At 41.0% G+C, this 13,007-nt stretch overlaps 1 protein-coding gene across 7 annotated transcripts in view; it reads right to left on the reverse strand.

Annotated features, from left to right (window-relative positions):
• GPBP1L1 (GC-rich promoter binding protein 1 like 1) overlaps window positions 1–13,007 on the reverse strand; it is a 55,450-nt gene that overhangs the window by 13,156 nt on the left and 29,287 nt on the right. For 6 of the 7 annotated variants that reach the window (XM_032804569.2, XM_032804572.2, XM_032804571.2 and 3 more), the window contains exons 2-7: window positions 10,824–11,738; window positions 9,745–9,859; window positions 8,503–8,632; window positions 7,862–8,145; window positions 5,703–5,775; window positions 4,144–4,337 (exon numbers count right to left, since the gene is read on the reverse strand). In XM_032804569.2, coding sequence (XP_032660460.1) covers window positions 4,144–4,337; window positions 5,703–5,775; window positions 7,862–8,145; window positions 8,503–8,632; window positions 9,745–9,804 — 741 coding nt within the window. In that variant the 5' untranslated portion in view covers window positions 9,805–9,859; window positions 10,824–11,738. Of the gene's footprint in view, window positions 1–4,143; window positions 4,338–5,702; window positions 5,776–7,861; window positions 8,146–8,502; window positions 8,633–9,744; window positions 9,860–10,636; window positions 10,788–10,823; window positions 11,739–13,007 lie in introns of those variants that run through there. The other variant, XM_032804570.2, reaches the window with a different exon arrangement.

Raw genomic sequence — 13,007 nt, forward strand, 5'->3', positions numbered from 1 at the left:
GATTCTGGTTCCTGGGAAGCCAGTCAGCTCTGCAACAGACTGAACGATGTGGGGGAAACTGACTTTGTTAGATAGGACAGGTAACTATTAAGCGTAGGCCCTAGTTTGCATTTTATGATTTTGTTCTGTACTGTAACCATTTGTTTCCATCACACACTTTTTTCTAGTGGAATTTATACGCTCTCATACTAAACCAAAAGAAGGTTTATGTAAGTGTTCAGTTCTGTGTGTTATACAGGAGCTGTGATTTAAGATAAAGCAGGTAAACTGGGCTACACTGTTCCTTTGGGAGCAGAGAATCTGGGATTACCATGAGTAGCCAATGTCGGGGGTAGGATATCACAGAAGAACATTTCAAGTGGACAGGAGTTCACATTTTGTTAACCTTCAATTCAAAGACGGGGCTACCCTACCTCAGAGAGTGCTTGAGTGGCTGACAGGCCAGCAGTGTTAGAGAACTGACACTCAGCTACCAGAGGCGAGACACGCTCTTACTGGAGGCAGGAGGTAACAAGGTGACACTCAACCCTGGATACCCTGAACACTCATCTTTGCATCATTCTGCACAGACTATTATGGCTCTCCCTTGCTGAGACATGATGCTCAGAGGCTGCTAATGATTATTCATATGGCTTCCACCAAGAATAAACTCCCTTCAGTGCCGCTGAGAATGTTTTAACACCAGTTAGCACTGCTATAGCATTTTTCATTCCGTTGTGCCAGTGGTAGCTTTTCTAGTCATACAGAGCCTTATGGATATAACCCATCCACCCACATTGCTGCACCTTTGAAAAAAGAGTTACTGAACAGGACAGTAACCATTGTTCCTTGAGATGTGTTGCACACGTTCATGCCATTCTTGGTGTCAGTGTGCCCTCATACAGCTGTCAGAAACATTTCCCCTCAGCAGGACCCAGGGGTGGCTCAAGCTCCCACTGCTGCCCTGTACCACTGTGTGCAGGTATAAAGGGAAGAGCCATCCCCAGGGCCCCTCAGTTCCTTCTTGCTGGAGCTCCAATGCAGAGGGGCAGAAGAGGGTGGATTATGGAATGGACATGTACAACAGGCTAGTAACTGTTTTCTTCTTTGAGTGACTCAAGCCATAAGAACAGGAATTGGGATAGCAGTCTATTTCAACAAAGCCTGAAGAACAACTTGCCGAACTCTAGTATTGTCTCTGGAGTCTTAAGCCATAGCATAGCGGGAGGCAAACGTGGGGACAGAGGACCTGGCTGCCACTCTTCTAGTGTCTGTAATTGGAACTTGTGACAGAAAGGCTGCTGAGGCCAACTGCAACCACCTTGAACGAGCTGAGACTCTGTCAAGTGGAGTGACATTAGCCAAGTCATAACACATGCGTATACAGGATGTGACCCAGGAAGAAAATTCTCTGGGTGGAGACTGAATGGCTTCTTACTCTGTCTGCCATTGCTATGAACCAGACAGGAGGATTTACAGAAGAGCCTGATTCTGTCTAGGTAAATTGCTAAGGCTCTCCTGAAGTTTAAGTATGTAGCTTTGGGTAAAATATGGTCAAACTGTCTGACTGACATGAAAGAAGAAACCACCTTGAGACAAACTTTGGATGAGGATGCAGGTGAACTTTGTCCTTACAAAAGATCTTGTATAGATGTCCCAAAATTAATGCCTGTAGCTCCCGTACTGTTCTGGGAGAGGTAATGGTCACCAGACATGACATTTTCATTGATAGATGCAGCAGAGAGGAGATAGCCAGGGGCTCAAATGGGGAACACAAGTCTTTACAATACTAAGGCTTGGTCTACACTAGGGACCTAGATGCATTACCATCATAGAAAGAGCAAATGATTTCTAAACTAGTTGACATGCATCCGATGAAGTGGGTATTCACCCACAAAAGCTCAGGCTCCAATAAGTCTGTTAGTCTATAAGGTGCCACAGGACTCTTTGCTGCTTTTACAGATCTAGACTAACACGGCTCCCCCTCTGATACTAAACTGGTTAAGTAACTTTACAGATATTGCTTCTGCTTCCTCTGAATACTACAGGAATAACAAGGGGTACACTACTAGCCAATTAACCCACATCTTTGGCCACAGAAGTCAATTTAGGCACAAAAATCACCCACATTGACATGCCTACTGCAATTTTAAGAAGATCTAGGATTCACCAAATGAAAAACGAAAACTGGGATGTCAAAATCAGCATTTTGACAAGTAGGTTTAGTTGTTCAGTTTATGTAACAGAATCACACTGCTGCTTTACATCAGCCAAACCAATTGCTTAATTTCCCCAAGTGCTCTTCTAAAATTCCATCAATCAAGGGTATAATACAAACTAGTTTATGAACTTGTTAGGCCATATCACATCCGGATCACAACACAAACCCCACAAAGGTTGGGATTTTCATGTGCCTAAAGAAGCTAGGTGTTCAAACCCACTGAAATTCCATGGGATTTGGACACATCACTCCATTAGGCCCCTTTGAAAATCTAAGCATAAAATACCATTTTCTAGGCACAATGAAAACAAGCTAAGCATCTGGATAAACATGCAGTCAGCAAGCCTGATTAAACTACGCTATAGTCTCTCAAAGAGAAAGACCCATCACTTCGGACATTTAAAACTAGGCAAAACAAATGCACTGGTGACTGCACTGTAGGGAACAACCACATTCTGGAAGGGGGAACTAGATAATCAATTAGCTTTTCATCTTCAATATTTATGGATTCCATGCAATAATGCACTACTGCAGGATGCAGTCACAATATTTACATGCACTTAGTCAGTGTTTTCCATACCAAAATTCAATTTCATGATTTACAAATCTTAGGAGTAAATTTTTATAGCACCATGACTTGCGAATCCAACAATATATCATTGTTTGCATACAGTGCTAGCAGTTATATGTTTCTGCATTAAACAAACGATCACTGTGCAACAAACAAGTAGCAACACAATCAAGTTGTTAAAAAGGCTCTGAAGTAGAAGGCTGAACAACTAAAACCTGTTCAATACACCAAGTCATTCCTAGCTACAGGCAAGGCACCTGACCATATCCCTAAGTCACTCAAGCTGTAAAACTGAAAAAGCAGCAACAGGAAGCTCTCTGGAAACCAGAAACTGTACGTTGTTTGAATTATCATGGGTGGCTCCACATGTGGGCTGACTGCCTAATAATTTCTGATTTTACAGGTAAGGAATTCTTTACAGATGGAATTTTATAAATAGTTGTGATTCTCACAAAGCCCACCTGTCAGGCCAGCACTGGGATGCTACCCCAAAACAAGCCATAAGACCAAAATTTTTTTAGAATTGAAAAGTGATAGTCATTCTAATCATGTAGGCTCTCTGCTGTCTGTGGGAGAGGAGGAACCAGCTGAATTTTAAAGAGGACCTAGAAAGGCAAGAGTTGTGTTTATGCCTTCTGCTCCTTTACAAATCTCTGAAAGGAGTTTTTAAGGAGAGTTTTCTTTTGATTATATTTTGTAAAGTTTAAAAAAAAATCTGCTCTTCTCCTGTATCACTGGCAGTCTTCTTGGAAGATACACAGCTAGAATGGAACTTCTCAACCAGGACCGATCATCTTTTAAAAGATCTCTTCTTCCAAGTGTTTATCAAGCATTCTAATTAATGAGGCGTTACCAGCCCAAAAAATAAGCAAAACAAAGCTCTAAGAATTATGAATAAAAATCATTTCAATGATCAGGTTTCACTTCTCTGATACTACTTGGAATGTTATAACCCTACAAGTTCCCCAGGTATCTCTTATACCAGCCTTCAGGAAAAACAGAGTTAGATAAGAGCTGAACCCAATATAAAAAAATCAACTAGAAACTGAAAACTCGAAAAACCGTTTAACCTTTTTGTATGTAACATAAAGAAGCTAAAGTGCAAAACCCTATATTTCTTTTATAGGTTACCTTTAAGGCTCAACCACTATGCTGAAGGATCATGTTAAAACATGACCCAGTCTGGTCTTTGAAGACTGGTCTAAACTGTATTTTAACCATGTTAATGAATCATATTACAACTTTGTACAGATTTACAACACTGTCATATGAACAACTCATTCACTCTACTCTGTTACTAGCACTTTTTCCTACATGAGGGAGAGAATGCCCCTTCAATACAGTTTAGTAACTCCACTGGAAGCCCTTGTACCTTAGATGGAGGAGCTGCTGGTTTAGGAACCAGATTTTTGTAGACACTTGGGACAATTGTGGTGGTCTTGTTGCCGTTTGCAAGGTGAGGAACTGGTGACGTAAACGCAGCTGAGAAGGCGGCAGCAGGATCCTCTTTTGAAACCTTTTTGATGACCAGCATCTTGGTAGGTTGCTTGGCACTAGGGGGGTTTTCTACAAAAACAGAGGGGAACAAGGCTTCAAAAAATAATTAGAATCTCAGTAATTCCACAAAACTTGACTCTACCTCAGCTCCAATTCTACCTCTTAAGAGTCTAAGATGCTGAGAGAGTCTCATGCTGCTGCTGCTAACAGCTTCTGAATTCAAGTGAAGAGGATATCAGACAAAGTTGGTAAAGTCCAATATTTTGTAGGCTCCTCTTGATTTTGAAAAAAACTGCCTAGGACAACAGACATCAGCCTGAGATTTTAACAGCCTCTCAGACTTTGCTGAAAGAAGGAATCAGAGTAAGCATATTTAAGTTCTGAATAACTACTGAGTAATTTTAGGTTAATTCACTAACAAAAATATTTAGTCAAACTCATGCTTTAGGTTTCAGTGTTTTGCAACCTGCAACCATTAACATCACATTCTGGTGGAGCAAACAGAAGGTCCCAGTACACCTTCTTGAAAACTGTAACATAAACCACTAAGTGTTGTTTAAACAGTTTTTTACTGCTGCTAATCTTGTATTATGTTCGGGTGGACCAGTTAAGATCTGAACGAAATACTCAAGAGATTAAAATTAGATCTAGTACAACAGACAGGTGAATGTTTTTAGGATACAGCTAATAAATAACTGGTTTACGATTCTATCCTACCCCAAATTAAACTCTCTAGTTAGAGTTTAACAGGTTCCAACTAGTGATTAAAGAAACATTTTCAGGCACTGATAAGAGGCACTCCATTTGCATCAGCCTAGCTTTTTCAATGGAGGGAACAAAAATGTCATGTATAGTATCCAGGAATTTAGAACTATTTTCTTTTTAATTAATTTGAAAATAGAAGCCAAACCACAAGAACACAGCCATGTATATATGTACAGTATTGCTGCATATCCAGTACAAATATCACCGCCGTAACACTTATGATCAGGGAGCAGTGCTCCCCCTAGTCCTCTCAACCCTATTCTGCACTTCTGATTCTGCATTTAGCAATGCAGGGCCAAGTATTTTCATGATCATTTCATTCCAACACTCCACACCCACAAGTTTAGAGAAGCTGTGATCTTCCCATGGAATAAGCAATTATAGATGAGTGACATTCTTGTACTTAGTGTGTGCCATTAGCAGAAAATGGAAGAGAAGATTCTCATAAACAGCAGCAAGTGCAGCTCTAAGTATCAGAAAGCAGACTGAGGAAAGAGATAAACAAGAAAGGAATGAAGAGAGAAAGAAAGGTAGCTGCCTACTTCAGTTTAATCTTCCTTTAAGATCTTCCCCTACGTGAAAAACTAGAGTTTCAACATATTGTTCAATTCTTCTGCTTTACAAGTGGTCATCTGTTTTCTATACAGTGATGTAAGCTTCTCTACGTACCCCACACTCCAGAAGGTGTCCCTAAAGGTTTGCTCTGGTTATTCTGTTTTCCAGCTTCTGGATTCAAAGATGGCTGTAAAAACACAATCCGGTTGGACACATTAGAAGATTGTACATACTATTATTCATCAGAAGTAGTATCACCATAGTACCTAGGAGCATAGTCATGGACCAGGACCTTTTGTACGAGGCGCTGTGCAAACAGAACGAAAAGACAGTCCCTGGAAAGCTTTAACTTTCCTTCTCCTTCAGATTGTGTTGAGACTAGAGCAAGCAAAGACAGAACTCCTGTTTAAAGAGTTTCTAATGTGTAATTAAGAAAGTGAGAGGCTCTATAAAATTTGATATTAATCAGTAGCTCAAGGCACCATGTGATATCCAAGACCCAATTCCTCATAGCTGAACTAACTTTCCTATATTTTGTATTTGATAGTTAGGCAATAACAGTTTTACTAATATTATACGGACACCAGATGTATATAATCTCTGTGATGAAGATGAATTTATATATTTACAGGCATAAAACCTAAAAGCTCAGCTTAAGTTATATTAAAATAAATTCCAGGAGTCGAAATTTTAGGCTGTTATTTCATCTGAAGGATGCAGCCTTTGTAACTCTACCTTTGATTGAGGGTCAAATCCTAAATATTACAATAATTGAGAAATTGTGAGTTGGGGAGGAAAGGAGGTAAAAACCAGGTATGATGATGTCGGTAAGACACCACTTGTCCATTCACCTATCCCTTTCTTCCCTTCTTTTCACAACTGGAAATTCAAAATCACACCACCTCCCCCTTCTTTTTGATAGTTTCTTTATGTGTTGGCTACTATGGCAACTACAGCACAAGCCTCTAATTGTGAACGTCTGGAAAAACTAGCAGTACTGGTTTAAAAGCTGGAAGAAATTACCATCCCATCTTAATATGAGTACTACCTCATACCCCAAATATTACCCAAATATTTTTTAATCTCTTATCAGTTTTAATGCTTCATTTTACCAGGTCTTGTCAGTTTAACATTAGGAAGCTGTGAGAGGCTGGCTGCCAAGAAGGCTAACAGGATTTTGGCCTGTAAAAGTAGGGGTATTGCCAGCAGATCAAGGGATATGATCGTTCCCCTCCATTCGACATTGGTGAGGCCTCATCTGGAGTACTGTGTCCAGTTTTAGGCCCCACACTACAAGAAGGATGTGGAAAAATTGGAAAGAGGCCAGCAGAGGGAAACAAAAATAATTAGGGGGCTGGTACACATGATTTATGAAGAGAGGTTGAGGGAACTGGGATTGTTTAGTCTGCAGAAGAAGAATGAGGGGGGGATTTGATAGCTGCTTTCAACTACCTGAAAGGGGGTTCCAAAAAGGATGGATCTAGACTGTTCTCAGTGGTTGTAGATGACAGAACAAGGAGTAATGGTCTCAAGTTGCAGTGGGGGAGATTTAAGCTGGATATTATGAAAAACTTTCACTAGGAGGGTGGTGTAGCACTGGAATGGGTTACCTAGGGAAGTGGTGGAATCTCCTTCCTCAGAGGTTTTTAAGGTCAGGTTTGACAAAGCCCTGGCTAGGATGATTTAGTTGGGAATTGGTCCTGCTTTAAGCAGGTGATTGGACTAGATGACCTCCTGAGGTCCCTTCCAACCCTGATAGTCTATGATTCTATGATATGCACGACGCACACAGGAGTGCCCCAAAATTGGTCTTTATGGTTCAAGTCTTTCAAAAGAAATCTTGCCCCTTTTGCCAAATACATATGCTGACAAGTACTATATTCTCGGTCAAGAGATGAACACACTTCTGTGTGACAAGTAGTTCAAATTGGTTTTTCCACTGTTCTTTTCAGAGAAAGTGTGTCACCAGCTGAATTGGGTTTGGCTGATTGAACAAACTTATGCCTCACAACACTGATATAGCAGATTTAAAATAACTGGGCAAAATGTAATGACAACAACATCTCCAAAAAACAACTCAATATATATGAGGGCCTCAGGAATATGGGGGAAAAGCACTGCTTGCAGGACCGTTCCATTAAAACTGGAGTGATCCCCGAAAGTATGGAGTAGAATGTAACTCTAGATCCTTTCCACCAACCAATGCTAATACAAAGAAACCTAGGAAGCCATTTCTCATAGCTGGCTCCAGCAGTGAGAAACCACATACTTACGAAGTCATCTTCCTCAAATTGCAGCTTCTCTTTTTCTTCTCTCTTCTCTTCTCTGGCCTCAACAGGCAATTTTTCTTGAAAGGCAGAGTTCTTCCGAGAGTGAAAGTTGCCATTCCAGTGGCGATGGACTCCAGTTCCTCCACCACTACGCTGGTTCATACCATCATGGCCACGTGAGGGACCATGCCAGCCAGACTGACTGCCAGAAAGCCCAACATGAGCTCCTTTAGAAACACCGGAATCTACAGAATCATGGCGGAGCAGGGAGGGCTGATGCCAGCAGTCTAAACAACAGGAGGTAAGTATGCAAATAAAATAAAAGTCAATACAGCAAGAACAAGTCAGGAATGACCTGATATTTCTGGCATTGGTCAATGCACTCTAAATAACTATTAGGCTAACCTTGCCTCAGTTCACACAGTTTTTTACTCACGCAGATGGACAAACTGCAGAAGAATTTGAAAGCCACATATGACTTCCCCAGAAACCTTCAGGAACACAGAGATGGCACATAAGGGAGGAGTGTTAGGATAAGTGGCTGTGTGTGTTATAGGGAATGTGGTTTTGCAAAGTTAGTTTATATTCTGCATAGATTTGCATTCAGTATTTGGATATAGAGGGAGTTCTGATCCTCTACTCACCTCCCGTAGTTCTGAGGGGGCCGTTATTGAAAAATCCATCAGAAGAGTTATGTCGTCTACGGCTCACACCAAAGCGGCCCTCACCCCGTGAAAGATGCTCTCCATGTTTCTCAAAGGTGGCTGCAGGGGACTACAGAAACAGATTAAGTGACTTAGGCCCCCAAAGGGCCTGCTTGACAAGCAATGCTATTCTGAAGGCTTGTATGAAAATAAAAAGACATTCTCTGCATTAGCTTTCAGTAACCACAGCAACAGGCTGGCTATGTGTTGCTTAGCTGACAAATATGGAAATATTTAAGTGAACACAAAACAGCACACGTGACTTCACGTATAACCCTACAAAGAATCAAAAGGATGCTTATACATCAGCTTTACTAGCAGAGCCTTTGAAGTCACATGCAACACCTTGAAGAGTCTAACGCATCTTACCAATTTTTTTACAGTTACCTTTCCTATTTGGAAAAGATTCTAGGGTGATATCAAGGTATTGCACATTTCAAAATTATTTTTCGTCTCATCTGGTTTAAACAAGAAGCTGAAAGCAGTTTCCTTACCAAACTGTTTTCCCTCCATTAATCTGATTTGCTATTACAAGGTGCTCTGGACTACCAGTGCCATGCATAAGCAATGCAAGTGTCTGCTTGAGATCCCACATAGACTTAACACCTTTGAGTCAGCCAGATCTACCCCTCAGATCCTGTTGTCAGAGGGTGAGAAATCACAACCCAATACCCCCAATTTTGGGATTTCATATACAAACAACTCTAAATGGGAACTAGAAAATTCTGAGATGGGAACCAATGGCTTGTTATTGGTGCATTGCTCAGGAGTGCAACATTACTCTGAAAAGAAAAAGAATTATGCTGAATTTGTACATAAATATGAAGAGGCAGGTAGGCCAATTTTCAGCGCTACCAACTTTGGTAGTATCTCTTTAAATAATGCCCCATTATGAGATCTCAGTGCAGACTGAAGTTAACATGATTTATTTACTTCCATGTTTGTGCACACAAAGGAAAACAACCTGTCTCTGGAACAGCAGTGGTTAATTTGCAAAGAAAAAAAAAAAAAAAATCAGAGGAAGAGTTTTTGACCATCTTAAAAAGCTTCACACAAGTATTCAAGAACACAAACAACATTCCAAACCAGGCTGCAGGCATTCAAGTTGGACAAAATCCAGGGCCAAAACTTGCTTTAGCCATCAAAAGGCTTCTAGTTGGGTAATCTGAATGCAAGAGTTACCTTGGCTGACTGTGGCGTTGAGAAGTTAAGCCAGGCAGGAACAAAGTCATGCTGCGCCATTTAGGTCCAGTGTCTCCCTTCAATAAAGCGAGGCATCAAACCTCATGGCCAGGATCTACAAGTGGAAAAAAACAACTACATCTCTAGTCTGTCAGCCCTTGCTGTGGAATCATGTAGAATAATTGCATTGTAACATTTAGGTCTTCTCTAGTGAACAGGGGGAAAAAAAGTCACAATCTTTTGCTGGGCTTAAATACAATTCTTACTAGAAAGCTGCCAACACGGTCTCCCTGGCCAGAATAGATCAGGCCTGTACAAGCCCCAAATACTTCCTGTTTACAATGTCAACTTTAGCAATATATCTATGAAATTCATGATGGGATTGGTCTGGGGGTAGAAAGAAGACAGAGCAAACATGCAGTGCATAAAGATACGTGACACTCAAATTTACAGGTTTCCTCTTGCAAACGCCCATTGCCTTGCCGTATGGTCCTGTGTGCACTGTATGTTTTTCTTCAGGAAGTGGGAGGGTAAATATTGTAAAGATGTAAAGTTGCTAGCAAGGGCACCAACTGAGTGAGATAAGAGTTCAAATTAGTCTTGTAGGGTAAGTCTAATCTAACTACCCCTCAATCTTAAAACTGTCTCAAGGCCTCAAATTTCTATGCACAGTCCATAACTGTAGTAGCTGACGTGCTGAATTCCTGACAGTGAATGGAAAGCGAGAGGGACAAAGGTAGGACACAAGTTGGTGAGAAGGGACACTGCAGTATCTGTAACTGCACTTTCACAAACTTTATGACAGACACTAGTAGCAATATGTAGGTGAGGAATTCAAGTTTGTGAACCACGGGAAAGTTAACTTTCCAACAACGTGTGGTATGACTCCCACCTTCAAGTACCCTAGGAGTTACCGTCCAACTGCTCATTCAGAATTAGTAGATTACATGGAGTATTGCATTTTGTGGGGAGTCCTTTTGGTTCCCTCCCTTTTCTCCTTATTTTCACCTTTTCATGGTGTTGTGCATGAGCTGAGATTTTGTATGCATATCTAGAAAAAAAGGTGTGTGATCAACTACCAGAGTTTGGCCTCTGCAGTCCAGTTCTCTTCTTGACTTCTGTGCTTCACTCTGACCTTTAGGGTCCTTCCTTCTCCAGGATGCAGTTATGTCAGGTTTGACGGAACAGTGCGTCACAAAGCAGAGCACGAGAAGCTGCACTTCGTGCTGACTGCACCCTTCACCCCCTCAGCTGCTCATCTTAATTTCTCTCTGCACTCACACTACAAAAAAAAAAAACCTAAAAAGGTAATTTACATTTAAAAAAGCTACAACCACGTTCACCTCATTAAATTTCCTCTTGTTGCGGTGCTATGGAACTCAGATTTTACATTACAAAAGTGGTTGTTGGGTCTGCACGACAACATTCAGAGCAACACCATGGTTAACAATGAACAGATACACCCAAATATGCAGGATTATTCATTGTCTATAGCACATCAGTTTCAAAGCCTGGATGGAGGGATGAGGGGTGGGTTAAATTATATAAAAATGCTTCTCCCAAAATCTGATATTAAATGAGAGACATCTGCCTAAGAATATGCTCTTAAAATATGAACTTCAGTTTCATCACATGTACAGTTGCTAAAAATCCACGATGCTAATGTTCTTAAAAATGAACGTCTTGATATATTTTTCACTTCTTGTAACTTAAGCGCCCCTCCAAGAACTAAACGCTACTTGACGTGAAGCTGAATGGCAGCCACAACTGCTTCTGTGTCTTTGCTGGTCACCATTTATGTGCTGAATAAGTGAAACTGAAAAGAGCCAAGTCCAAAAGTACTCTCTTCTCTCTAAACTTCTTCTAGACTGGGTGCTGCTTTTGAAAGGAGACAAATTATTCAACAAGAGTTTCTTGTTTTACTGAAGAGTTCACTTCTGAGTTATGGTCCTCCTCTTCCATCAAAAAATGGTGGAATACAGGAACTGTAATCACTACAAAGGAAAAATGAACATTCATCAATAGAAGTAATAGAAATGTGCAATAACATGTGTCCAAGCAGAACACCACAAAGCAGAAGTGCAGCAAATTAATTTATTGCAAGTGCCTACAAAAATAAAAAAAGTGGCCATCGGGTTTGCAACTTCTTGTCCAATTACAGAAAATCAGAAATTTTTGCAATGTACAAAATTTCCACCTAGTCACCCCATAACATTTATATGTAACAGAGTTCCTCAGCTCTAACCTAGACATCTTCCTCGTCCACCAGATCCCCAGCAACCAGCAGTACTGCCCAACTCTCTGAGCCATACTTGTGGCTATGAACGGGACACAACCACAGAGGCTGGGATCCCAAGTAACTGCTTTTAGTGCAGCATAAAACACAAAACACAAAAATAATTCTTATGCTACACATTTGATATACACTCAAGTATTGACTCTCCCTCCATCTACCAATACTGTGGCAGTGGCAGAAAGGGTAATCACTCCACATGCCTCCTCCCCCTTGACGCCCTCAAGATACTTCTCAACTGCTCAGGTCCAGCCAGAAGGCTATTCCCTCTTTGTTCCCTGGCAGCAACGCCAGGCAGACAGGTAGAAATCCCTTAACAGAAGATGAGACCTATTAATCAAATAATCCTCTATCATCATCAAGTTCAAGCTTCCTATCTGTGTACCTTAAACCCTTCCAACTCTGCCCCCTCCCTACTGACGCACCCACATCAAGCCATCCCTTCAGCAATTTTTAAGGTCAGGCTTGACAAAGACCTCATTGGGATGATTTAGTTGGGGTTGGTCCTGCTTTGAGCAGGGGGTTGGACTAGATGACCTCCTGAGGTCCCTTCCAACCTTGATATTCTATGATTCAATTCCAACCTTGAACATCTATTTGTCCATTTAGCCCACAAATACAGCCGTGCTTTCTTCCGTGCTGACCTTCATACACAGAATGCCCTTCCTAAATTATTCTGTAAAACCACCACCTTCTCCCCTTCAAATCCCTCTTCAAGACTCGCCAGTGTAGTGAGACCTACAAGAAATCAGCCAACTAATGTTGACTAGGCTGCAGGACAGTTAGTTATAGGATATCATTTATTTACAGACTGATCAAAACTAAGAATTCAGAACCACTGTGAAAGTAGAATTAATTATATTGTAAAAATAAGAATGGATTAAAGAAATGTCTGCACCTTTAAGCAAAATTGTTGGAATGTTGCAATCCAGGTGTCAGGAACACAGACATTAGCATAGAACAATTGCAC

Source organism: Chelonoidis abingdonii, chromosome 7 (genome assembly GCF_003597395.2).
Source record: "Chelonoidis abingdonii isolate Lonesome George chromosome 7, CheloAbing_2.0, whole genome shotgun sequence".
NCBI classification, from domain to species: domain Eukaryota; kingdom Metazoa; phylum Chordata; order Testudines; family Testudinidae; genus Chelonoidis; species Chelonoidis abingdonii.